The 24,522-nt window shown below is 40.6% G+C and overlaps 1 protein-coding gene across 2 annotated transcripts in view; it reads left to right on the top strand.

Annotated features, from left to right (window-relative positions):
- Cenpf (centromere protein F) overlaps positions 1 to 23,643 on the top strand; it is a 47,502-nt gene extending 23,859 nt beyond the window's left edge. The window contains exons 11-18 of one of the 2 annotated variants that reach the window (NM_001081363.2): positions 2,117 to 2,252; positions 4,177 to 7,604; positions 9,157 to 11,988; positions 12,949 to 13,101; positions 13,528 to 13,687; positions 15,162 to 15,638; positions 17,269 to 17,447; positions 21,447 to 23,643. In NM_001081363.2, the coding sequence (NP_001074832.2) occupies positions 2,117 to 2,252; positions 4,177 to 7,604; positions 9,157 to 11,988; positions 12,949 to 13,101; positions 13,528 to 13,687; positions 15,162 to 15,638; positions 17,269 to 17,447; positions 21,447 to 21,650 (7,569 nt within the window). In that variant the 3' untranslated portion in view covers positions 21,651 to 23,643. The remainder of the gene's footprint in view (positions 1 to 2,116; positions 2,253 to 4,176; positions 7,605 to 9,156; positions 11,989 to 12,948; positions 13,102 to 13,527; positions 13,688 to 15,161; positions 15,639 to 17,268; positions 17,448 to 21,446) is intronic. The other variant, XM_006497119.3, reaches the window with a different exon arrangement.
- Positions 23,644 to 24,522: the final 879 nt, after the last annotated feature.

Below are 24,522 nucleotides of genomic sequence, written 5' to 3'. Positions count from 1 at the left end.
GGAGGTGCATTCTATTCATCATGCACAGTCTTCCCAGCTTCCTTTTCAAGGCCCAGATTGGATTTGATTGTAAAATAGTAAATCAATACATGATTCAACTCTGATGATCTTGTAACTGTTAGATTTGGGGAAGAAATACTAATAACAGTGCCCCATTACACATGTCAAAGTACATAAAGTGTTCTCTCTTTTACATCTGTGATCTCATTAGATGGGTGATTATTCTTAGTCTACAGAACAAACAAGTGATAACATTTCTTTAGTTTATTAATGCTAATTTTAATCAATTTCATTGTTTCACCTTCATGAATTTTTCCTTGCAAGCTTGATTACTGACTAGCATGCAGGTTAATGTCTCTGTCTTAAGATCTTTTATAGCTGTCCTTTAGTTCTCATTGATATCTTAATTCCATAGTCAATTTCCTAGTGTAAGCAAGACAGGATCAGAACACAGGAGACAAGAGTGTAATACTATCAACAGCCTCTGTCTCATTTTAATGATGGAATGAATGTATATACATGAACACAGCAGCTGCCAGCAAGTTTTCAAGTACTTCCAGTAGCCAGATTCTCCCTCTTCTTGAATTTGGCTTTGTTACATGGGTACCCATCTGCTGGTAGTAACCAGACTGATAATTGAAGGCAGCCTTCCAATATAGCATCGCCAGGGCCATCTGTTTTCTAACAGTGCAGTGAGGTTTTGAAGGATGGGTCTTAATTGTTTCTTTAAGATTCAAAAAATGTCTTCTTACTTCTTAGAAGGGTATTTTTGAAATGTAATTTAAAAAATGCCTTACAGATTTCTTTCATTCCATAAGGTGTGAGATATACTTAAGTTCTCTCAGGTAGTGGAGATAATGCCTGTTCTTGAGGGTAGGGTATAATATAGGTGCATGTACCTTTCAGCTATTAAAATATTATTAAAAGTTTCAAGGGTGCCTTTACTCTCAGGTGTTCGGGAGGCAGAAGCAGATAGATATCAAGTGTGAGGCCAGCTTGGTCTACATAAATTAGTGTGCCAAACTCAAACACCTCCGTTCAATACCTGCAACCAACACACATGGTAGAATAAAAAAACTGACTTCCCCAAGTTGTCCTCTTGTCTAAGTGCCATAAGCATGCCCTGCCTCTCCAGTGCATGCATGCATGGATACACATACTAATAAAGATAATAATAGAGAGAAAAACCTAAAGAAAACAAATTTAAGTGGGACTGGAGTATTTTTTTTTTTTAATGTATCAGTTTTAGGTTAAGAAGGAGTAATAATGTTTTTATTATGTGTGTACATTTGTGTGATTTAGCTCAAGAATTCCTAACAGAGTGGAATGAAATTGCACAATTGCACTTGTGTGTGTGTGTGTTTTCTGTAAACATCCCTGTGTGTATGAATATTTAATCATGGACCCAATGAACCTGTGAATGCTCAGGCTCCCCTATACAAGATGAATTATGCGCCAGCTTTTGATGTCACATAGATTATTCAGTGCCTTTTTAGCAGTTTTCTCTGTTAGATATGTATTGAATGACTAGGACCACACCTTACACCATGGAGGTGATCCTGCTGAAGGCTGTGATGCTGTTTTATTTAAATATGCATATTTATAGTATACATTCCAGTATACATTCCATATGTGACCACTGTAGCTATGCTGGTGAAAGCATTCATTGAAGGAAATTTCAACTATCAGGGCACTCTTGTGATAGTAAACCTTATACTGCTGTTTTTGCAGTGAGAAGCAAAAATTTGTTCTTGGAACATTAGTGTTTTTTTTGTTGTTGTTGTTTGTTTTGTTTTTTAACTAATCTGGCTTGATAGGAATCTGAAACTCTTGTCTTTAATTATCTTATACATAGGCTTTTTCTTCTGAGCTAACTTTAACAACCAGAAAGTTTGAAGAAGCATATTTCCTGACGGTATAAGATAATTCTTAGATTTGGTATCTGCTTTTATGATGTAATTTGATTCAAATAACATGGTACTTTAATTAGATATTGGAAAGGAAAGTTGATTGCTGACTGAGATACAGACAGATCTGTGATGGACCTTTACTAAAGCAGGAATTGTGACTCCCTTGAGCATTTGTTTAGATTAAAACAAACTAAATATGTTTTCAGGAAATGAAGAAGGAGAACAGTCTCATTAGGAGTCAGTCTGAGCAGAGGACCAGAGAAGTCTGCCACCTGGAGGAAGAACTTGGTAAAGTCAAAGTGTCTTTGAGTAAGAGCCAGAATTTTGCAGAAGAAATGAAGGGTGAGTGCAGTATCTTTAGAGTTGTCTGTGTATACATGTGCCATGGTGTGTGTGTGTGTGTGTGTGTGTGTGTCTGTCTAGGAAAACTCTCCTTTCACCATATCTTTTCACCATATTTGAAGATCAAATTTAGGTCATCAGGCTTGACATGAAACACCTTTACCCAGTGACCCACCTCAGCAGTCCAGAACTCTATTATGTCTCATTCCCATGAGGAAAGATGGATTACAGCCTATTGGAAAAATGTTGTGTCCTTTTCTATATACCATGCAACGTCCCTGGGGTTGATAAATTAAGAGCACATGGAATCTCAGAGTGCATGGTTTTTACTCTTTTTGGCATCAGAGGGTGAACATTTCCTACACAGTACTGTATTGGCCGTGCTCTTTTACCCCAGAGTGCAGTCCTTATGTCTCAGGTGTGTTCATTGCATACAGATTGCTGTTCACTCATTACCATTTCTCTTAGAAATGGAAAAACACTACATTAAATGCATGCTTTCCAACCCTTTAATAACCATTGTATTTTGACACTTACTTGACTAAATGACTTTATTTCCTGGGTTTACAGCCAAAGAATAATGCTGTATATAGTAAATTGGTCCATTTTTTTCACATTTATTTGGAGCATATCTTTTATATAACATTTTCTAACCTGAGATAAGTGCATGAAGAATTTATTTCTAACCTATTGACCTGAATTTGTGATACTTCTGTGGGTTTTAAAAAATTTTTCTTTTTATTCACTTTGTTTATTTTAGACTGGGTTTTGTTAAAGGTTGAGCATAGCTAATCTTCCTGCCTCAGTTTCCCAAGTAGCTAGAACTGAATCCCCGAGACTGCTTTCCTTTTCCACAGCAGATGGAAGAAATGCCAGTCTTCAGCTTTCCTAAGGAAAACTAAGAATGAGTTATGACTGGGTCATTTTTCAGGCTTGTTCAAAAGTATGATTGTGTGAGGCCTACAAATGCAGAGCAGTGTAATGCATCTCAAGGTGCTGTGTCACAAACCTTTCGGTCATATTGGGTTGGTCTGAAATTAGTACATGAGAATAAGTGTGGGTTTTCATTTAGTATTACATTGTATCACACTAGCTTGCAGTATTTACTGTAGAAGCTTCCAATTATTCCCTTTACCCCTAAACCTTGTTATCACTGCTTAGTGAAAATAGTTCCAAGTAGGGAGGATCATCAGTAGGACAGACACATGATGGTGATGGGAGCTCCCTCTTGAATCTCAAATTCTCTCACTACATTTACTAAGGAGAGGTTAGAATGTGCATAACATTTTTGCCCACAAATACTCAACGTAGATTTTTTTGTTTTGTTTTGTTTTTTCGAGACAGGGTTTCTCTGTGTAGCCCTGGCTGTCCTGGAGCTCACTTTGTAGACCAGGCTGGCCTCGAACTCAGAAATCCGCCTGCCTCTGCCTCCCAAGTGCTGGGATTAAAGGCATGCGCCACCACGCCCGGCGATTATTCCCTTTTTAAAAAATCTACGTTGACCAAAAAACCAAATAAACAAACAAAAACAAAACAAAAAAAAAAAACCAAAAAACTGGGCAATAAAAAAGGGAATAAAACTAAATACTCTAAACTTCCTTATTGTTGTTTTATACATCATTTTTATGAAGCTACTTGAGATATCAGAAAAATAATAACTAAGGTAATTAAAATTAGGTGTATTACTTTCAAGGACTTCAGCATTAATGTCAAGTTTTACAGGATGTGACAGCCTATTAATTTCAATACTTTTATATTTTTTTAGAGTTTAAAATTATATTTTATTTATAGAATTCATAGACTAGACATGTTAGCCAATTCTTTCCTACTGAATTATACCCTAATGCCAGAGTATAAAATTTTTATGAAATGGATATTTGTTATAAACACTGACAACTTTGTGTTCATTTGTTTGTTTAAATAGCTAAGAATACCTCTCAGGAAATCATGTTACGAGATCTTCAGGAAAAACTAAATCAGCAAGAAAACTCACTAACTTTAGAGAAGCTGAAACTTGCCCTAGCTGATCTGGAAAGACAGCGAAACTGTTCTCAAGATCTCTTGAAGAAAAGGGAACATCACATTGATCAACTGAATAATAAGTTAAATAAGATAGAGAAAGAGTTTGAAACTTTGCTGAGTGCTTTGGAATTAAAAAAGAAAGAATGTGAAGAATTGAAAGAAGAGAAAAATCAGATTTCTTTTTGGAAAATTGATAGTGAAAAACTCATAAATCAGATAGAATCAGAAAAAGAAATCTTATTGGGTAAAATTAACCACTTAGAGACCAGCCTCAAGACACAACAAGTAAGTCCTGACTCTAATGAGAGAATAAGAACACTGGAGATGGAAAGAGAAAACTTTACTGTGGAGATTAAAAACCTTCAAAGTATGTTAGACAGCAAGATGGTAGAGATCAAGACACAGAAACAAGCTTACTTGGAACTGCAGCAGAAATCCGAATCCTCGGACCAAAAGCATCAGAAGGAGATAGAGAATATGTGCTTGAAAGCAAATAAGCTCACTGGGCAAGTTGAAAGTTTGGAATGTAAGCTTCAGTTATTGTCAAGTGAAGTAGTGACCAAAGACCAGCAGTACCAAGACTTGCGTATGGAATATGAGACACTGAGGGATTTGCTCAAGTCCAGAGGATCTTCTCTGGTGACAAATGAGGATAATCAGCGAAGTTCTGAGGATAATCAGAGAAGTTCTGAGGATAATCAGAGAGGCTCTTTGGCTTTTGAACAGCAGCCTGCAGTGAGTGATTCCTTTGCAAATGTAATGGGGAGAAAAGGAAGCATAAATTCAGAAAGGAGTGACTGCTCTGTAGATGGGGGCCGAAGTCCAGAACATATAGCCATCTTACAAAATAGAGTCACTTCACTTGAAAGTTCCTTGGAGTCTCAAAACCAGATGAATTCAGATTTGCAAATGCGGTGTGAAGAGTTGCTACAAATCAAAGGGGAAGTAGAAGAAAACCTCAGTAAAGCAGAGCAGATTCATCAGAATTTTGTGGCTGAAACAAATCAATGTATTAGTAAATTGCAGGAAGATGCTGCAGTTCATCAGAATATTGTTGCTGAGACTTTAGCAACCCTTGAGAGTAAGGAAAAAGAGTTACAGCTTTTGAAAGAAAAATTAGAAGCTCAGCAAACAGAGGTTCAAAAGTTAAATAAGAATAACTGTCTTCTTGAAGGTACTCTGAAGGAGCTACAGCTTTTATCTGACACTCTGAGCTCAGAGAAGAAGGAAATGAATTCTATCATCTCATTAAGTAAAAAAAACATTGAAGAGTTAACCCAAGCAAACGAGGCTCTCAAGGAAGTTAATGAGGCCTTAGAGCAGGAGAAAATGAATTTACTCCAAAAGCATGAGAAGATTACAAGCTGTATAGCAGAACAAGAGAGAAGCATTGCAGAGCTGTCTGATCAGTACAAGCAAGAAAGACTTCAATTATTACAACGGTGTGAAGAAACAGAAGCTGTGTTGGAAGATCTCAGGGGAAACTACAAAACAGCACAAGAAAACAATGCTAAGTTAGAATGCATGCTCAGCGAGTGCACTGCTCTTTGTGAAAATAGAAAAAATGAACTGGAGCAGTTAAAGGAAACATTTGCAAAGGAACAGCAAGAATTCTTAACAAAATTAGCTTTCGCTGAAGAGCAAAACAGGAAACTAATGCTAGAGTTGGAGATAGAGCAACAAACTGTGAGATCCGAGATTACAAACACCAACAAGCATTCCATGAGTGCGACTGATGGCTTAAGGCAAGAATGCTTGACTTTAAACGAAGAGCAAAATGAGCAGCAAAACGAAGTTAGCAACTTAACACATGAGAATGAGCAACTGATGGAGTTAACACAGACCAAACATGATTCTTATCTCGCAGTAGAGCCAGTTGAGAACTCTGTAAAAGCAACCGAAGATGAGATAGGTAAGAGTAGTTCCCAGTACCAGATGGATATCGACACTAAAGACATTTCTCTAGATAGTTATAAGGCACAGCTGGTACATCTAGAAGCTTTGGTAAGAATTCTGGAAGTACAGCTTGACCAAAGTGAGGAGGAGAACAAGAAGCTGCATCTGGAATTACAGACGATTAGAGAGGAGCTAGAAACCAAGAGTTCACAGGACCCCCAGTCACAGGCAAGGACTGGGCTTAAAGACTGTGACACAGCAGAAGAAAAGTATGTGTCCATGCTACAGGAGTTGTCAGCAAGTCAAAACGAGAATGCACACTTACAGTGCTCTCTACAGACAGCAGTGAACAAACTGAATGAGCTAGGGAAAATGTGTGACGTATTGAGAGTTGAAAAGTTACAGCTAGAGTCTGAGCTGAATGACTCACGGACAGAGTGTATCACGGCAACTAGTCAGATGACGGCAGAGGTCGAGAAGCTAGTGAGTGAAATGAAAATGCTAAACCACGAGAGTGCTCTGTCCCAGAATGAGCTGATGAAGGACACCTCAGGTGGTGAATTTCATGATAAAGCAAACCACAGTTCTGTGTTCTTGACTCCTTTGGACAGTAGCAATTTCTGTGAACAGATGACCTTGTCAAGCAAAGAGGTCCGAGTGCACTTTGCTGAATTACAGGAGAAATTCTCCTGTTTACAAAGTGAACACAAAATTTTACATGATCAGCACTGTGAGGTGAGCTCTAAGATGTCAGCACTGCGTTCCTACGTGGACACATTAAAAGCTGAAAATTCTGCCTTGTCAATGAGTCTGAGAACCTTGCAGGGTGACTTGGTAAAGGAGGGGGAGCCTGCAGCTGAGGGTGGGCATGGTCTGCCACTGTCGTTCTGTGGGGCAGACAGCCCGTCTCTGACAAATTTTGGAGAAACGTCCTTTTACAAAGACGTTTTAGAACAAACTGGAGACACATGTCATCTAAGTTTAGAAGGGAACGCTTCAGCAAATTCTTGTGACTTGGATGAAGAGTTCTCCAGCAGTCTGGAGGAGGAGACTCTGACTGAGAAGGAAAGCCCACCTGCCCCTGGGAGGACTGTTGAGGGACTTGAAGTCCTATGCCAGGTGTACTTGCAGTCCCTCAAGAATCTAGAGGAGAAAACTGAGAGCCAAAGGATTATGAAAAATAAAGAAATTGAAAAGCTTGAGCAGTTACTGAGTTCTGAGAGGAAAGAGCTAAGCTGCCTTAGGAAGCAGTATTTGTCAGAAAAGGAGCAATGGCAGCAGAAGCTAACAAGTGTCACTTTGGAAATGGAGTCCAAGTTAGCAGAGGAGAAGCAGCAGACCAAGACTCTGTCCCTTGAACTTGAGGTAGCACGACTTCAGTTACAGGAGCTGGACCTGAGCTCCAGGTCTTTGCTTGGCACTGACTTGGAAAGTGTAAGTAGGATATACATGCTATTTCTCTGTGTGCATGCCTAGTTAAACTCAGTAAATGTTTATAGGATTGAATTCATATGAAATCAAAATTGGAGTATTTTTAGGGTTTAAAGAAATAAATGAAAACGTAACCAAAACCTTCCTAGAGCGAACCAGGACTCAAAAAAGTGAGGAAGCTATTTGAGGAATAAATGTCCATTGTGACTTGTTTTAAATATTTTATGGAAAAGCACCAAAAAATGTTTTTAAAGTCTGAAGTTGTAAATCTTTAGAATGTATGCTGTCTTAGTCACTGTTTTATTGTTGTAAAAGAGACACTAACCACAGCAACTCTTACAAAGGAAAGCATTTAGTTAGGCTGGCTTACAGTTTATCAGTTTAGGGAATTATCAGTATGGTAGGGAGTATCGTAGCACACAGGTAGAGATGGTGCTGCAGAGGTAGCTGAGAGTTCTAGATCCAGATCGTCAGGCAGCAGGAAGAGAAAGAGATACTGGGCCTTGCTTGAACATTTGAAACCCCAGCGCGCCCCCCTCCCCCCCCCCCCAGTGACATACTTCCTCTAACAAGGCTACAGCTAATCCCTGTTAAATATCACCACTCCCTAATGACCAAGCATTCAAATATATTAGCCTGTGGGGAAACCATTTCTATTCAAAACACCACATATACTGGAAATTAATAAGGTACACTTAAATATTAAGAACTTATGATCAGTGAGTGATGTGTTAGGGAGGCTTAGCTTTATGCCTTTCAGACTATTTTAGATGTTATAGTATTAGTTATTAAGCTAGATATAAGAAATTATTTAAATGTTATTTTTTGTTTTTAGCAGTTAGCAGTTAACAATGGTATCAGTTGCTTAAAGAGATTTATTTTATATTTTAGTTCCTTGTGGTTTTGTCTTTTCTAGTTGACCAGCTTAAATACCAATAATGCAGTACAGTTTTGGAATTCTGTGAGGTGAAGGTCATAGATCATTTTGAGGTGGTGGTAGGGGTGGTCATAATCAGAGTGCCCTAGTTTATATGAAATTGAGACAAAAACATGCAGTTTATCCAAGAAAGTACTGACTAGGATGAGGTCTTTGGGCAGACAATCTGCTAATAAACACTACTGCTTTTCTTAGTAAGTAAATGAGAACTTAGAACATGAGGACTAAGGATCAAAACATTAACCATTTTATCTGAAGTTTGTTAGCCTCTCTTATTTGATAACCACAAAAAACTACTCTTTTACGCTTCCTAAAACATTAAAAGCTATGAAAGATGTAATTTCCACATTAGATGTAGTGAAATAAATGTCCTGGAGGATTAATCTTTATGATAAATATCTTACCCAGTGCTTTGCACATAGGTAGAGCCCACTGAATGTTCATGTTGACTATCAAGACAGCAGGGTGGAATGAAGTGTTGAGAGTGATGCTATTTGGAGGGATATACATAGCAGTACCCATATGGGCAGTTTCTATAAAATAATAGTTAAACCACTGATTCTATTTTGATTCTTCTAAAAAAATAAAATGCTTTCTTGGTTTATATTATGTTTATAGGTTGTTCGGTGCCAAAACGATAATTATGATATAAAAGAATCAGAAGTATATATTTCAGAGACTACAGAGAAAACACCAAAGCAGGACACTGACCAAACTTGTGATAAAGATATTCAGCAGGACCTTGGTCTGGAAACTTCAGTCACTGAGAGTGAGACTACCAGGCTCACAGGAGAGGGGTGTGAAGAGCAGCCTCCGAAGACCAATTGTGAGGCACCAGCGGAGGACAAAACCCAGGACTGCTCAGAATGCATTTCTGAATTGTGTTCTAGTTCCAATGTTTTGGTGCCCATGGATGTTCTGGAAGATCAGGGGTCTATCCAGAATCTCCAGTTGCAGAAAGACACCTTAAATGAGAATTTGAGATTACTTCCTGAAGTAGAGGACTGGGACAAAAAAGTTGAAAGTTTGCTAAATGAAATTATGGAGGCAGATTCAAAACTGAGTTTACAGGAAGTACAGCTCAAGATGAAGATTGCAACATGCATACAATTGGAAAAAATAGTCAAGGACCTCAGAAAGGAAAAAGCTGACTTAAGTGAAAAGTTGGAATCCCTTCCATGTAACCAGGAGGTATGTCTGAGAGTAGAAAGGTCAGAAGAAGATCTTGGTTTTAATTTAGATATGGGAGCAAATGAGTTGTTAAGTAAATCTACTAAAGATAATGCAACCAACACAGAAGACAATTATAAGGAGAAGTTTCTTGATATGGAAAGAGAACTGACCAGAATTAAGTCTGAGAAAGCTAATATTGAGCATCACATCCTATCTGTGGAAACTAACTTAGAGGTGGTTCAAGCAGAGAAGCTCTGTTTGGAAAGAGACACTGAAAGTAAGCAAAAGGTTATTATTGACCTTAAAGAAGAACTATTTACAGTTATAAGTGAGAGAAACAGACTTCGGGAAGAATTAGATAATGTGTCAAAAGAAAGCAAAGCACTGGATCAGATGTCTAAAAAGATGAAAGAGAAAATAGAAGAGCTGGAGTCTCACCAAAGGGAGAGCCTCCGTCACATTGGGGCAGTAGAGTCTGAGGTCAAGGACAAAGCAGATCTTATTCAGACTCTGTCCTTTAATGTGGGTGAGCTAACAAAAGACAAAGCTCATCTCCAGGAGCAGCTGCAGAATTTGCAGAATGACTCACAAGAATTATCTTTGGCGATTGGTGAGCTGGAAATACAAATTGGACAACTGAATAAAGAGAAAGAATCACTGGTCAAGGAGTCTCAGAACTTCCAGATCAAGCTGACTGAGTCAGAGTGTGAAAAGCAGACGATCTCTAAGGCCTTGGAGGTGGCACTCAAGGAGAAAGGTGAGTTTGCAGTGCAGCTGAGCTCAGCCCAGGAGGAGGTGCATCAGCTGAGACGAGGCATTGAGAAACTGAGCGTCCGCATTGAGGCCGATGAGAAGAAGCACCTCAGTGCTGTGGCGAAGCTGAAAGAAAGCCAGCGTGAAAGCGACTCATTGAAGGATACAGTGGAGACTCTGGAGCGGGAACTGGAGAGGTCAGAAGAAAACCAAGAGCTGGCAATTCTTGATTCTGAGAATTTGAAAGCAGAGGTGGAGACCCTTAAGGCACAAAAGGATGAAATGACCAAAAGCCTGAGAATTTTCGAATTAGACCTTGTTACAGTTAGGACTGAAAGAGAAAATCTAGCAAAGCAGCTACAAGAGAAACAAAGTCGAGTGTCAGAATTAGATGAACGGTGCTCTTCCTTGAGAAGACTGTTGGAAGAGAAGGAGCAAGCAAGAGTACAGATGGAAGAAGACTCTAAGTCTGCAATGCTGATGCTTCAGATGCAGTTAAAAGAACTCAGGGAGGAAGTGGCAGCCTTGTGTAATGACCAAGAAACCTTGAAGGCCCAAGAACAGAGTCTAGACCAACCAGGGGAGGAAGTGCATCATTTGAAAAGTAGCATTCGAAAGCTCAAAGTTCACATAGATGCTGATGAAAAGAAGCATCAAAACATCCTAGAACAACTGAAGGAAAGTAAGCACCATGCAGACTTGCTTAAGGACCGAGTTGAGAACCTTGAACAAGAATTGATACTATCAGAGAAAAACATGATTTTCCAAGCTGAAAAGTCCAAAGCAGAGATACAGACTTTAAAATCAGAAATTCAAAGAATGGCCCAAAACCTCCAAGACTTGCAGTTAGAACTTATTAGTACAAGGTCAGAAAATGAAAATCTCATGAAAGAATTAAAAAAAGAGCAAGAGCGAGTATCTGACTTAGAAACAATAAATTCTTCTATTGAAAACTTACTGAAAGATAAAGAGCAAGAAAAAGTACAGATGAAAGAGGAAGCCAAAATAACAGTGGAGATGCTTCAAACTCAATTAAAGGAGCTAAACGAGACAGTGGTTTCCTTGTGCAATGACCAAGAGGTCTCTAAGACCAAAGAACAGAATCTGGGTAGTCAAGTACAAACTCTTGAACTTGAGAAGGCTCAGCTGCTACAGGACCTTGGTGAGGCCAAGAATAAATATATTATTTTTCAGTCATCTGTAAATGCCCTCACTCAAGAAGTAGAAGCTGGCAAACAGAAACTAGAGAAGGGGGAGAAAGAGATCAGGACACTGAAAGAGCAACTTAAAAGTCAGGAGCAGCTTGTGTGTAAACTTGCCCAAGTGGAAGGAGAGCAGCAACTCTGGCAGAAGCAGAAACTAGAGCTGAGAAATGTGACTATGGCACTGGAGCAGAAGGTCCAAGTGCTGCAATCTGAAAACAACACGTTGCAGAGCACCTATGAAGCACTGCAGAATTCCCACAAGAGTTTAGAGAGTGAACTTGGATTGATAAAGTTGGAGAAAGTAGCGCTTGTTGAAAGAGTAAGTTCCATTACTTATTTTCATGTGGAAGTATGGTCAGGGAAGGAGGCACTTTGTGTTTACATGGTCTTGACTACAGGGACATTGAGTCAGCTCAGGCAGCAGTGATTGCTTTAATGTGCTTGTAAGGGACATTTTTGTTAATTAGATTAGGTTTTTGATCTGACCTTCACATCTTGGGTTTGATGTAGTTAGTTCTAGGTTCTTATCTACAGTTGAAGTTCATCACGGTAAAACAGCTCCTTATCCAGCAGAGAACCACTGTGGCAAGAACGTAACAGATTAGGGTCAGAAGACATTCTCTGCCCTTCTTACCTTTAGGAGAAGGAATGCCTGAAGACACTGTAATTAGAACCAGCGGGACACTCCTAGCTTCTAGGGTGGGCTTGAAAAATTAGGCTGATCTCTGAAAGGGATTCCTTCAAATTAATGTTTTGTTCAACAGATAATTAAAAAGGAATGTCTAGAAAATGAAGTCTATCACAACTGTATTTTCTAAGATTTGTGTGTTTATAACCTTAATCCTTAGAGTGGATGGTGGGACTAGTATATCTAAGAGCTGATAAAAATCTAAGATGGTAAATAAAAACTAAGGCAATCCCTTAAAACATTCTCTAATGTTAATTTAAATTAAAACCTTTATGGTTGGTTTTAAGACTCAGGAATATTATCTTTCTTTTTTTCTTACTGCTATCTTAAATCTTTGCTGAGGAAAAAAAAAATGGAAGCACACTAGTTGGTTTTGAGTATACCAGGTGAGTTGAGGGAAGAGTGGTCAGCCAGGTTCTGTTTTCTTAAACTGTGCATGGCCGGGCAATGGTGGTTCACGCCTTTAATCCAAAAACAAAAAAAAAAAAAGAAAGAAAGAAAGAAAGAAAAGAAACTGTGTGTGCCATAACAGTGGTTAATTCACGCATAGCAGACCACCCAGAGCAAGTGCTAATGAAGATTACATTCCAGGTTAGCACAATATCTGGGAAGGAAGCAGAGCTGCAGAGGGAGCTGCGAGATATGCTACAGAAAACAACACAGCTGAGCGAAGACTACAATAAAGAGAAAAACAGGCTAACAGAAGAAGTGGAAGTGCTGCGTGAAGAACTGCAGAACACCAAAGTAAGTTTCCCGTGACAGACAGATTCCTTTGCCTCTGCTAGCTGGGTATGGCTGCTATGGTTGTCTTTGTAAGACATTCTGTGATGTGTCACAGTTGTTTCAGCTTTTGGAACCCAAGCTGATATGCTCAGGTCTGTAGTGATCTTCACCATCCGATGCTTCTGTGAGCCTAGGAGCCATGAGATATTACTTTAGGAACCATGATCCGTGTCAGGCTGAAAACAGTTTCCAAATCCACACTGGTTGTCGGGGAGACTTAGGGAACTGAGTAGAGAGGGGCCTTATTTTATACATTTATGTTATATTTTAAACATAACTGTACTACTGCTGCTTTAATATGTTTTAGTTGTCTAATATATATATATATTTCTATATACTTATAAAATGAAATCAACAATTTTAAATGAACTTACGTCTGTTTTGTAGGCAGCGCACCTGAAATCTGTGAATCAACTTGAGAAGGAACTTCAGCGTGCTCAGGGGAAAATAAAGTTGATGCTCAAATCCTGTAGACAGCTGGAAGGAGAAAAGGAGATGCTGCAGAAGGAGCTCTCCCAGCTTGAAGCTGCACAGCAGCAGAGAGCAGGTGGGTGCTAACTGGCGTGCTCTGTGTGCACGCTTAAAATCGCGTCAGTGCTCAGTTGTGCGCTAAGTTTTAGAAGTAGTTTAGTAGTTTTTAGTAGTGCTTTGTAATTTCTGAACTGTGGTCTTAACCTTGTGTAAGACTTAGCTATAGTTAAGACTGTAGGATTCAGAGTGAAGCCTACATTTCGGAATAGAATTATTACCATGGGGGAAGATAGTACTCTTTGCTAATGGATCTCCTTCAAGAGTTTGCCATTTTGGTAGTGGTTTTGTTTTGTTTGTTTGTTTGTTTTCTCTGTGTAGCCCTGGCTGTCCTGGAATTCACTCTGTAGACCAGGCTGGCCTCGAACTCAGAAATCCTGTCTCTGCCTCCCAAGTGCCGGGATTAAAGGTGTGCACCACTACTGCCCGACATTTCTCTTCTCTTCTCTTCTCTTCTCTTCTCTTCTCTTCTCTTCTCTTCTCTTCTCTTCTCTTCTCTTCTCTTCTCTGCTCTGCCCCTGCCCCTGCCCCTGCCCCTGCCCCTGCCCCTGCCCCTGCCCCTGCCCCTGCCCCTGCCCCTGCCCCTCCCCCTGCCCCTCCCCCTGCCCCCCCTCCCCCTCTCCTTTTCTTCTTCTCTTCTCTCATTGGTAATTAACCATGCTGCTTTTATCCACTCACACTCTGCTTTCTCCATGGATACCCAGTGACTAGTATGTGTGGGAGGCTTCTAGAGTGTGGCAGTGCAGTGCAGTGCAGTGCAGTGGTCTTTTCTACCAAGTAGAGTGATTGGAGTAGGTTTGAAAACTGGGAGTTTTCCTCATAAATCGCTTGCCATCCCTAGCACCAGAAGCTTACTGAGGCCCCTGCCTTGATGTGGTTCTACATTTGTACCTACTTGCCCCTGTATTCACTCAAAATGCTTTCACGGCCTTTAGCGACTTACATTTTCATAGGCTGGCACCTGTCACCAAAACCATGCAGCATAGACTTTGTGATCATTACTGAGTTAGATTGCTTATTCATTTCTGGTGGAAAGAATGGGTTGGGAAAAGAGGGCTATAGAAAGTTAGTTTGCTTGGCTCTTGTAACTGCTTCTCTAAGGGGATTTAAGTTTAGTTGGGTTCTAGTTGCACTGTTACGTGTGTTAGACTGCTTCATAGTCTTCAGACACAGCAGGATGTGCTCCTTAACGTCTGCACAGGTCCAAAGACCAGGCTTAGAGATCACCTGCTGGGTCTGGAGACACGGCTCAGCGGTTAAGAGCACTGACTGCTCTTCTAGAGGTCCTGAGTTCAATTCCCAGCAACCACATGGTGCCTTATAACTATCTGTAGTGAGATTCAGTGCCTCCTTCTGGTGTGTCTGAAGACAGCAACAGTGTACTCACATATATGAAATAAAAATAAATCTTAAAAAAAGATTACCTGCTGGGAAGTGTTCATTATTAATGGAGTAGCGGCAAGTTGTGTGACGGGATCACTTTGTTTTCACAGGTTCTCTTGTAGACAGTAACGTAGATGAAGTAATGACTGAGAACAAAGCGCTGAAAGAGACTCTGGAAGAAAAAGTCAAGGAAGCAGATAAGTACTTGGATAAGTACTGTTCCCTGCTGATAAGCCACGAGGAGCTCGAGAAAGCCAAGGAGATATTAGAAATAGAAGTTGCTCGGCTGAAGTCACGGCAGTCCAGACAGGATCTCCAGAGTTCTCCTTTGCTTAATTCTTCCATTCCAGGACCGTCTCCAAATACTTCTGTTAGTGAGATGAAGTCAGCATCTGGCCAAAATAAAGCTTCAGGCAAGAGGCAAAGGTCCAGTGGGATTTGGGAGCATGGTAAACGGGCAGCACCTTCTACAGCAGAGACATTTTCTAAGAAAAGCAGGAAGTCGGACAGTAAGAGCACTCGCCCTGCTGAGCACGAGCAGGAAACCGAGTTTGAGCCAGAAGGCCTCCCAGAAGTCGTTAAAAAAGGTATACAGAATTATTAAAAGAGAGTATACAGAATTATATACAGAATTATTATATACAGAACTATAGGGTGAGGCTGCATCTCATCGGAAGACCATGAGCTTAGAGCTTGCATATGGCCCTTTGTTCAAGTCCTTGTGAAAATATACGAAGTTTTGAGATTTCACATAAAATTGGCACAAGGAAAGATAGAAATCTTTACTTTTTAGGTTTTAAAATATTGCACAGTAGCCCACTGCCTAGAGAAACTAGTTCATTTTTAAATTGGTGACATTATAAATCACTGAGATTGGCTAACAGTACAAAAAGCTGGTAGACTTGGAAATGAGTGCTAAATGTCTGTTTAGAAATTCTGTTTTCAGTCAGCTTTTCCTTTCTTGGGACAAGTGGACTGGTTGACAATGCCCCTTCCCCCCACCCCCTCCCGAAGTAATAGTTTAGAACTTTGAAAACTACTTGATATTGTTGCAGTGTCTAAAATCACAAGTAGACTTTTTTGTTCTATTAACTCTGTCTTTTGCTTTTTTAATTCTTTCTGATATTTTGAGACAGAATCTTGCTGTGTAGCCCAGGCTAGTCTTGATCTTGAAGTATTTCTGTCTTCGCTTTTTTGTGCTAGGATTACAGACATAGACCATACCCAGCTTCAGTCATATAGTTTTGTTTATTTGTTTGTTTGTTTATAAAACCTACAGCAGTTTGGGTCTTCTGCCCTAATCCTGAAATCAAAGCTGATGTGAAGCATGGTGTTCTGAGTAACTGTGGTTCCCACGTATGTAGCTAGCTAGCACTCTCTAGTAGATTACTTATTTGTGAGCCTGTGGTTAGCTGAGTGCAGTTGTAGAGTACCTACCCTGTGTTGTCACTTTTTTGTTTTATTTTTGTTTTGTTTTGATTTGTTTTGGGTTTTTAAGAGAGTTTTTCTGTGTAAGAGCCCTGCCTGTCCTGGACTCACTTGGAGGCTGACCTCACTCAGAGATGAACCTGCCTTTACCTCCTGAGTGCTGGATTAAAGGCATGTGCTGGATTAAAGGCATGTGCCACCATACCATGTGATAGCTTTCAGGGTTTTTGTGACTAGTCTTCTCTACCCCAGTCAGGTCAGTTTCTTTCCTGGGAGGAGACAATATGAGCAGATACAAAGGCACTCTTAGCAAGTGCAGCCTGCACTACCTGATTGCACTTGAGCCTGTTTTCCTTAAGTCACTGTTGGCTTACATTGACTCTGAGACAAGAGCTGGCCTTTTCTCATCCTAGTTCATTTGTATTAAATGTCCTACCTATCTTAGGAAGTGCAAGGTGATATAACCATATAGAAGAAGCCATTTGGTTTTAAGGTATAATATGATTTCTCCTTGATCCTTTTTCTTACTGTGGTGTCTTTGAAATCTTTTATCTTTGTAATAAGGAATAACCTGTTAATTTTCCATTTCATCTGATGACTACCAAGGCAATTAGGAAGTTTAATACATTGTTTTCCATGACTGAGGGGAAACTATGTTTTGTAGTTAATTTACTGTTATTGAACCTTTGTACCTGCATGCACAAACATCTGACCTCTATTGCTAGCCCAGCGAACCCAGCCAAACAGCTAATCAGTGCCATTACCAACAAGCAGCTCTTTTGCCCTTAGGGTTTGCTGACATCCCAACTGGAAAGACAAGCCCATATATCCTTCGGAGAACAACCATGGCAACCAGGACCAGCCCCCGCTTTGCTACACAGAAGTTAGTGGGATCTTCCCCATCTCTGGGCAAAGAAAATGTTGTAGAGTCCTCCAAACCAACAGCTGGTGGCAGCAGATCACAAAAGGTAACGTGTGAATGTCATTTCCTCCCTGTTATCCTGGAAGTGTGTTAGCAGGCCTAGGGATGGATATTATGGCAGGCTCTGACTCAGGGGCCTGAGTGAGCAAGTCCAAGGATGCACATCAGTGTCCTGAGGGCTCCTTGTCAGTAGCTCTCTGGGAAGTGTCGCTGTTGTGGGAAACCCAGCACATTCGTCCGAGAGTTTCAAGTGGCTTCAGTGGTTTGTAGAGGTTGTTTTCCTTAGGGCACTGGTTCTGGTCACTGTTTGTCTGCCCTCCCCATCAAAGCTCCTAATTCTCTATGGCTTATAGTCACTACAATGGGCAAAAGGTGAAGAATATTTGCTTGGTGATTTTTATTTCTAATACTGTAATTCCTACTAGTAGCACCATTTCTGTAAGCAGTGGCACGTGTTTCACTTAACTTTTATTTTTAAATCTCAGGTTTGCCATGAACTCACTGTGTAGCCAAGGATGGCCTTGAACTTGTGATCTTTGTGCCTCCACCTCCTGAGTGCTGGAGTTCTAGATGTGCACCAGCACTCTCCATTTATGCTTTGTGTATGCTTGGCAAGCTCTCTGCCTTATCCCTACATCTTACTTCACTCAGGGTTTATTCATTGTTCTCTTACACTGTAGTGCTGTAAAAGAATGAAGAGAATGACATTCATGAGGAAGCCTCCCCAGGTTCACACCTCTCTTTTGCAGCTTGTTTGTATTTCTCAAACTACGAACCATGGGGATATTCTTGGCAATTTCTAGAGTAACTTGAAGAAGTTTTAAATTTTTGTGATGTTACTTTGCTCACCTGTCAGAGTTTATATGCAATCCAATAACATTCAACAAGTACGGTGGCTCCCATATACTATTACACGAGTGAGCACAGCTCTCGGATCTTAGAGACATTGGTGATTAGTTGTATCAGAGCAGCAACACATTGCAAATTGGTTTGTTTTGATTGATGACATTCTGTATACAGTTAAACCTTGTAATTCGCTTTCTCCTAGCTTGTAGATGTGAATGTTACCTTGAAATTAGTAATAAGATTTTATAAAGATAAGAAACTGTCCTATGAAGTCCCCACAGAGTCTGTTCTTTTTTCTTTCTTTTCTTTTATTAGGAATTGATAGTAAAGGCCATTTGCATGTGGTGTTCATATTTATTACCTAATAGAAAGGTTTTTGCACACTAGGGGGCCTGCACTCTACACTGCTGTCGAACCTGCTGGTACAGAGCAGTAACCATGGTTTCCTGCAGACTGTGTTCTCTGCATGCAGTAGTTGGCACCAGCAGTTATGAATTACAAAGCAGTTTTGTGCACTTGAATGGCAGGGGACCCTCTTAAAGCCAGGGACTAGGAGACTATGATTAGATTCACATTTTAAGAACCCAGCCCAGTCTTTTTCAGTTTTAGTCAGCGTTTTCTGGCCTCTCTGTTCGACTGAAGTGCTTTGGCACTAAAAACTGAAATCTCCCCTAAAGTGAAATCTGGCAATCTTATATTAGTTATTAATAACTGATGAGTTCAATGTAGAAAAAAATGGGTAAGATGCGTTGGACGCAGTATTCTGCTCATTATGTCACTAGGAAATGCTAGTCTGCAGGAGACAAAGGAGCTGCTGTTTATAGACTTGATTCCCTGAATGGTGCTGCTTCCTGGGCTGGCCTCTGTAACTTGTAAGGCCACTGTGGATGGTGTGAGGCTGTGAGTACAGGGTCAGCTGGCAGCTCTTTGAGGACATTGTATTTTCCCCTGCTAGTAGGATTTATTTCCACCAGGTCACCACATCTATCCTTTCCATCCTGGCTGCAGGCATCACTGGTAAGATGGGTAGTGGCACTGTGATAGAAGCAGGGCCTTGCCAGGCTGTGGACAGAGAGAGCACTGTCCAGAAGCAAACTGTCTACATGAGCATCACACTCACAGTGTCACTGACTCAATTCTGTGTCAGACATGAAGTTCTGAGCTCAGTGAAATCCAAGGGACTGCAGTCCCTGGCTTAGGCCTTGCTGTTTCAGTTCCTTCTCTCTGAGTGATCCATCATTCTCTCTGCTTCCGTCCTTTCCTTCTTCCCATCTGAACCTAAATACTGAAAACCCTAGGACTCTTAGATCAAGGGAGACCTTGTCTTGGTGTCATTGCTTCTTTTTAAAAGAAAAGAAGTGATATCACCAACAAACCTTTTTTTCCCTTCAACTTTTCACCAACTCCTGGTCCTTGGCTACTGGCTTTTCAGTGTCCTATGCACAGGATCTGAGGTGAGAGCAGGCTTTCAAGGGGTTTGACTTATATTTACTGTATTTTCTGTAGGGCAAAGTATCTAACTGCTGTTAAAGCCACATGCTTTCTGTAGAAAGAATATAAATGGGAAAATAATCTCCAGTTTTATTTTTGTTTCAGAATCTTCAGAACTTAGAAATCTTACTTAGGGAGGGTCTGTTGTATGCTTATTTTTGGGACACCACACTGAAGACCAATCTGTACTTGCAAAGTAGCCTTTTTAAATTTTTCTTACCTTTTCCTTCTTGGGGAGGGGTAAGGTACAGTACTGGGCAGAATTATTGAACATACTGCTTCGTGCATTTCTGTAGATTTTCACAACTGAGCTACATCCCCAGCCTTCTTTTTTAATTTTTAAGATAGTGTCTCGCTAAGTTGCCTGACTTGCCTGAATTTGCTTTCTAGCAGAATCAAGCAGACCTTAAAAATTGCCATCTTCTTCCTCTCTCAGTCTCTTGAGCATCTGGGATCCAGGTCTGAGCCACTGGGCCCATTAATGACTGGTTTTGCTTTCAGCTGCTCACTATTGTGCAAGCTGGTCTTGAACTCCTGGGCTCAGCTGATCTCATCTTGCTGCCCTGCTTTCTTCTGGAGGTTTTGTACTTGAAACTTTCATTCTTGCCTTTAACTTTTTGTTTTTGTATTTCCTTGTATTTCATCTTATTTTGGGACAGGTCTCTTATTGATCACCAAGTAGAATAGGCTATTTAGCCAGCAATCCCTACAGTGCTGTCATGTCTCAAATGTATATATATTAGGTCCTCAGGTTTACAGTACAAGCACTGTGCCAACAGCCTGGTCTCCAGCCCTTCTTATCCAATTCTCATCCTTACAGTTCCTCACTGTTGTGTATGTCATATGCTTTGACTCCTCACCTATAGCAACATCTTACCTTTCCTTACAGTTTTGTTTTCTGGTATAATTTCTTTCATCTAAAAGACAACACCATGTGAGATTTGTTCTTTCTGGACTTAATTATTAGATAATTGTTTTCCAAATCCAGTATGGAATCAACACTAATAAGAGAGTGATTGACACTTCTATATGGGTCCTTGGTGTTTGACATATTGTAAATATGGTGTTTTCCTCTGAAGTCAGTTATCTGCATTTGTATTGCACTTACTGTGAATGCCACAGGAACTCGGGACTTATGAGCCAGGTTTTGGTTCTCAGGAATTTGTTGTGCATCTACCTTGTAATCAGGTGCATTGTGGGTGTTAAAAATGAGTGTAAATAAATTAGATGCAGTCTTTACTTTTAAACTGTTTGCCTTCAGTTCTGAAATGGCATACTTGCTTGAGAGCAGGGCTCTGGCCATCAGTGGTATCGAGAGAAATCTGAGACTTATTATATATAGGTTGTGTCTGATGTTGTAAATTCCTGTTAGGTACCTCCTGCCCTAGGTGATAGGTGCTGACCACTCTTGAGAGTGTGACAGACCTTACTGTACAGACCTCTTAAGGCCACCATCGAGGAGGCTGAAGCAGGAGAATCACAAGTTCAGCTCTCTCTGCCCTATAAAGTAGGTTCAGAGCTAGCCTGGGAGCAAAGTGAACCTCTATCAAATCTAAAGGAAAAATAGGGCTGAGAATGTAGCTCACTGGTGGGTCGCTTGCCTAACACATGTAGTGCCTCGGTTCAGTCCCTTATAGAACAAAACAGTGATAACCATCAAAAAATATGGATGCATTTTTGAGCCTCTAACAGATTATTTATGTTGCAGGTCAAGGTTGTTCAGGAGAGCTCAGCGGATTCACACACTGCCTTCCAAGAACTCCCAGCAAAATCTCTCACAGCCAGTAATATTCCTGGGAGAAACTCTACAGAGAGCCCCAGGGAGGGCCTGAGGGCCAAGCGGGCCTACCCTGCCTCCAGCCCAGCTGCTGGGCCTGATCCCACGAACAACGAAAACTGCCGGGTCCAGTGAAGTGTCCACTCAGGGTTCTGGAAGGTGGCATTACTCAAAGGAGCCTGCCTGTGGGGACTTGTCTTGAGCCAAGGACACATTATGTATCACTAGAGAATACCTGAGTCTTTATGCTGTGTGTGTGGTGCTCAGGTCTCCCATATGTAAGACTGCAAACGTTGAAAGCACCCATTACCTAGTAGTCCTAATCCTTAACCCTAAGTGTAAATAGCAGTGGATAGAGCGAGAGCATTTGCTGCAGTTAAATGGGAAGCGCCATGATTTGTATGTGCATTTTACACTTGCTACTGCAGTGATTTGATTAGGATCTTCCTGTGTAGATTGTTAGGCATCAAATCGTTGTAGATCAAGAGTTGGAGCTGAGTTAAGTGAGGACAGCCTGTGTGCACAGTGTGTGGTATGGTCCTCCTTTCTGTGTGTTTCATAACTTCCTGCTTCTCTGACCTGTCCATAGCGTGTGGGGAGTTTGCAGTGTGCACTTACTACTAGTTAGTCTGATTGTTTCATACACTTTTGTGGTGGTGTAGATCATGTTTACTGTCACTGTTTTCCTGTCATCATAGTTCTTTTGGTATATATTTCTGTGTCTGGTGATATATTAAAGTATGTCCTTGTAAACTTTTTTGTAAAAGTTATTTCCTAAATATAAAAACATTATGACTAGCACCACTATGTCTTCTTAACTAAAACCACCTCCCATAAAAGTAAAAATGTTTGAACAAATGATACATGTCTTTGAATGTGTGATACTAGTATACTTACTGAACGTGAGACATACTGTAGAATGTTGGTCATACAGATGGTTTGAGAATATGGATATATTAAACTAGTATCTTGTGCTCATTAAATACTATTAGCAAAGGTACAAGAATGTTCCCATCTGTCTGTTGATAATAGGGCTTGAAAAGATGAAGGCATTTTGACTCAATAACAAATGAAAACACTTGACTAAGCCTCTGTGCCGTTGAATAAAGGTGAAAGGTTTTCCGGCTTTAAGTTAGTAGTAGATGATCTGTTCTTGGCTTTCATTTCAGATTGGTATCAAATGTTCACAAACACAGTCATTTTAGATTTGAAAACTGTCTCCTGCTGGTGGTTTCACTGTTGGAATATAAACCACTCCATCCCCTGAGAGCGATGCTCTACTCTCTCAGGTTGCTCCTGTCCCAAGGCCACCATGTGCTCCAGCGCTGAGGTCAGGCCAGCAGCTTTAAGGGATGCCACAAGAGATGGAAAGATCCCATGCCAGGGTGTCACCAAGTACTTTCCAGCGTCCTTAGGAATGGCGTCCTCTTCTTGTAGGCCATAGCTCCTCTGTGACATGGGATACTTGCATTCCCAGAAGCAATGGACTCATCTTTTGGTTGCGTGCCAAGCTGAGGGTAAAGAATGGCTTGTTTGTTGCTGCAAATGAGGAATATGTAGACGATGGTCCTTGGAGAGCAGTATCTGAATAGAAAGCAAAAGGCTTTCATTGGTGAAATACCAGGCATCATGTGTGGACACATTTCTGAACATGTTCTGTGTGGGGTGAGAAGGTAATGACAGGTTCATTGTGTAGCCTGGCTGCCACAGGTCTCATCTGCCTGCATCTGTCTCCCAGGTCCTGGGATTAAATGCGTATACCACCAAGCTTGCAGGTCAGTGTTTGAACTTTAATATTTATAATCCCTTTTCACATGAGACTCTGTACCTGGTATATAATACAAATCAGATGTGTACTGATAAATTGAAAGTTTATTTTAGACTGAGAATGTGACTCAGTGTTCAAGTATTGTGTAGTATGCTCAAGAACAGGCTTTGAGGGGCTGGTGAGATGGCTCAGTGGGTAAGAGCACCTGACTGCTCTTCTGAAGGTCCGGAGTTCAAATCCCAGCAACCACATGGTGGCTCACAACCATCTGTAACGAAATCTGGCACCCTCTTCTGGAGTGACTGAAGACAGCTACAGTGTACTTACATATAATAAATAAATAAATCTTTAAAAAAAAAAGAGAGAACAGGCTTTGATCCCTGTACTGCCAACAAAGAAAAACAATCCTTTGGTGTACATATGATTTAACCACTTTTTTTGTTTTTAAGGAAGCAAATTGCTTCCCAATGAGATGAGTGAATATCTTTATTTTACATAACTTAAATCTTAGCATTTGCATTTGATAGTGCAGGATGTAAGAGCACTTAGTGTTTTCCTGATTGACAGAGGCCTTTATGGTCATCAGTGTGGGGACCCTGCTTCACGTAAACATGTAGTACAAGATGGCACATGTGTTTAGAGCTGTTTCAGAAATATAAATTTCATCCCAATCTGAAGCCACAATTCATTTAGGGGTGGGTGGGGGTGGTGGGGGTGGTGGTGGAGGAGGGAGAGGGCGAGTGTTGAGTTAAACAGTATTTTAAAAACCAAACATTCTGGAGTTGGTGAGATGGCTGAATGGGCCCAAGCCTGGTTACATGCGTCCACATCCACAGAGCCCACGTAAAGGTTGGAGACAAGAACAAGCATAACAAAATTGTTCTACAAAGGCCCTCTCATCTTCTCACGAGTGTATATACAGTATGTGTATACATTTAAAATCAATTCAAGGATGATACCAATTAGTTCATGCTAAAGGATGACAATGGAAAATATTATGGGTAAATATAACTTTTATTTGTCTGAATTGTCATCTTGGAGGCTTAATGCCTCAGTTTGCTAACCTAGTGTAAGGAACATGTGGACCCAGGTGGCAAAGCTACCAGCCACACCCCAGCTTCTGAGGCTGGCAGGCACTGGCCTACCCTCAGCCCCAAGGTAACCATGGAAACCAAGCCATAGCGAGTGTGTGCGGGAGGATAAGGATAGCTGGAGAAGTAATGTGTGAAACACCTTACT

This window comes from Mus musculus, chromosome 1 (assembly GCF_000001635.26).
Source record: "Mus musculus strain C57BL/6J chromosome 1, GRCm38.p6 C57BL/6J".
NCBI classification, from domain to species: Eukaryota; Metazoa; Chordata; class Mammalia; order Rodentia; family Muridae; genus Mus; species Mus musculus.
Note: the sequence above shows the minus strand (reverse complement) of the source record. Positions and strands in the feature narration are given on the sequence as shown.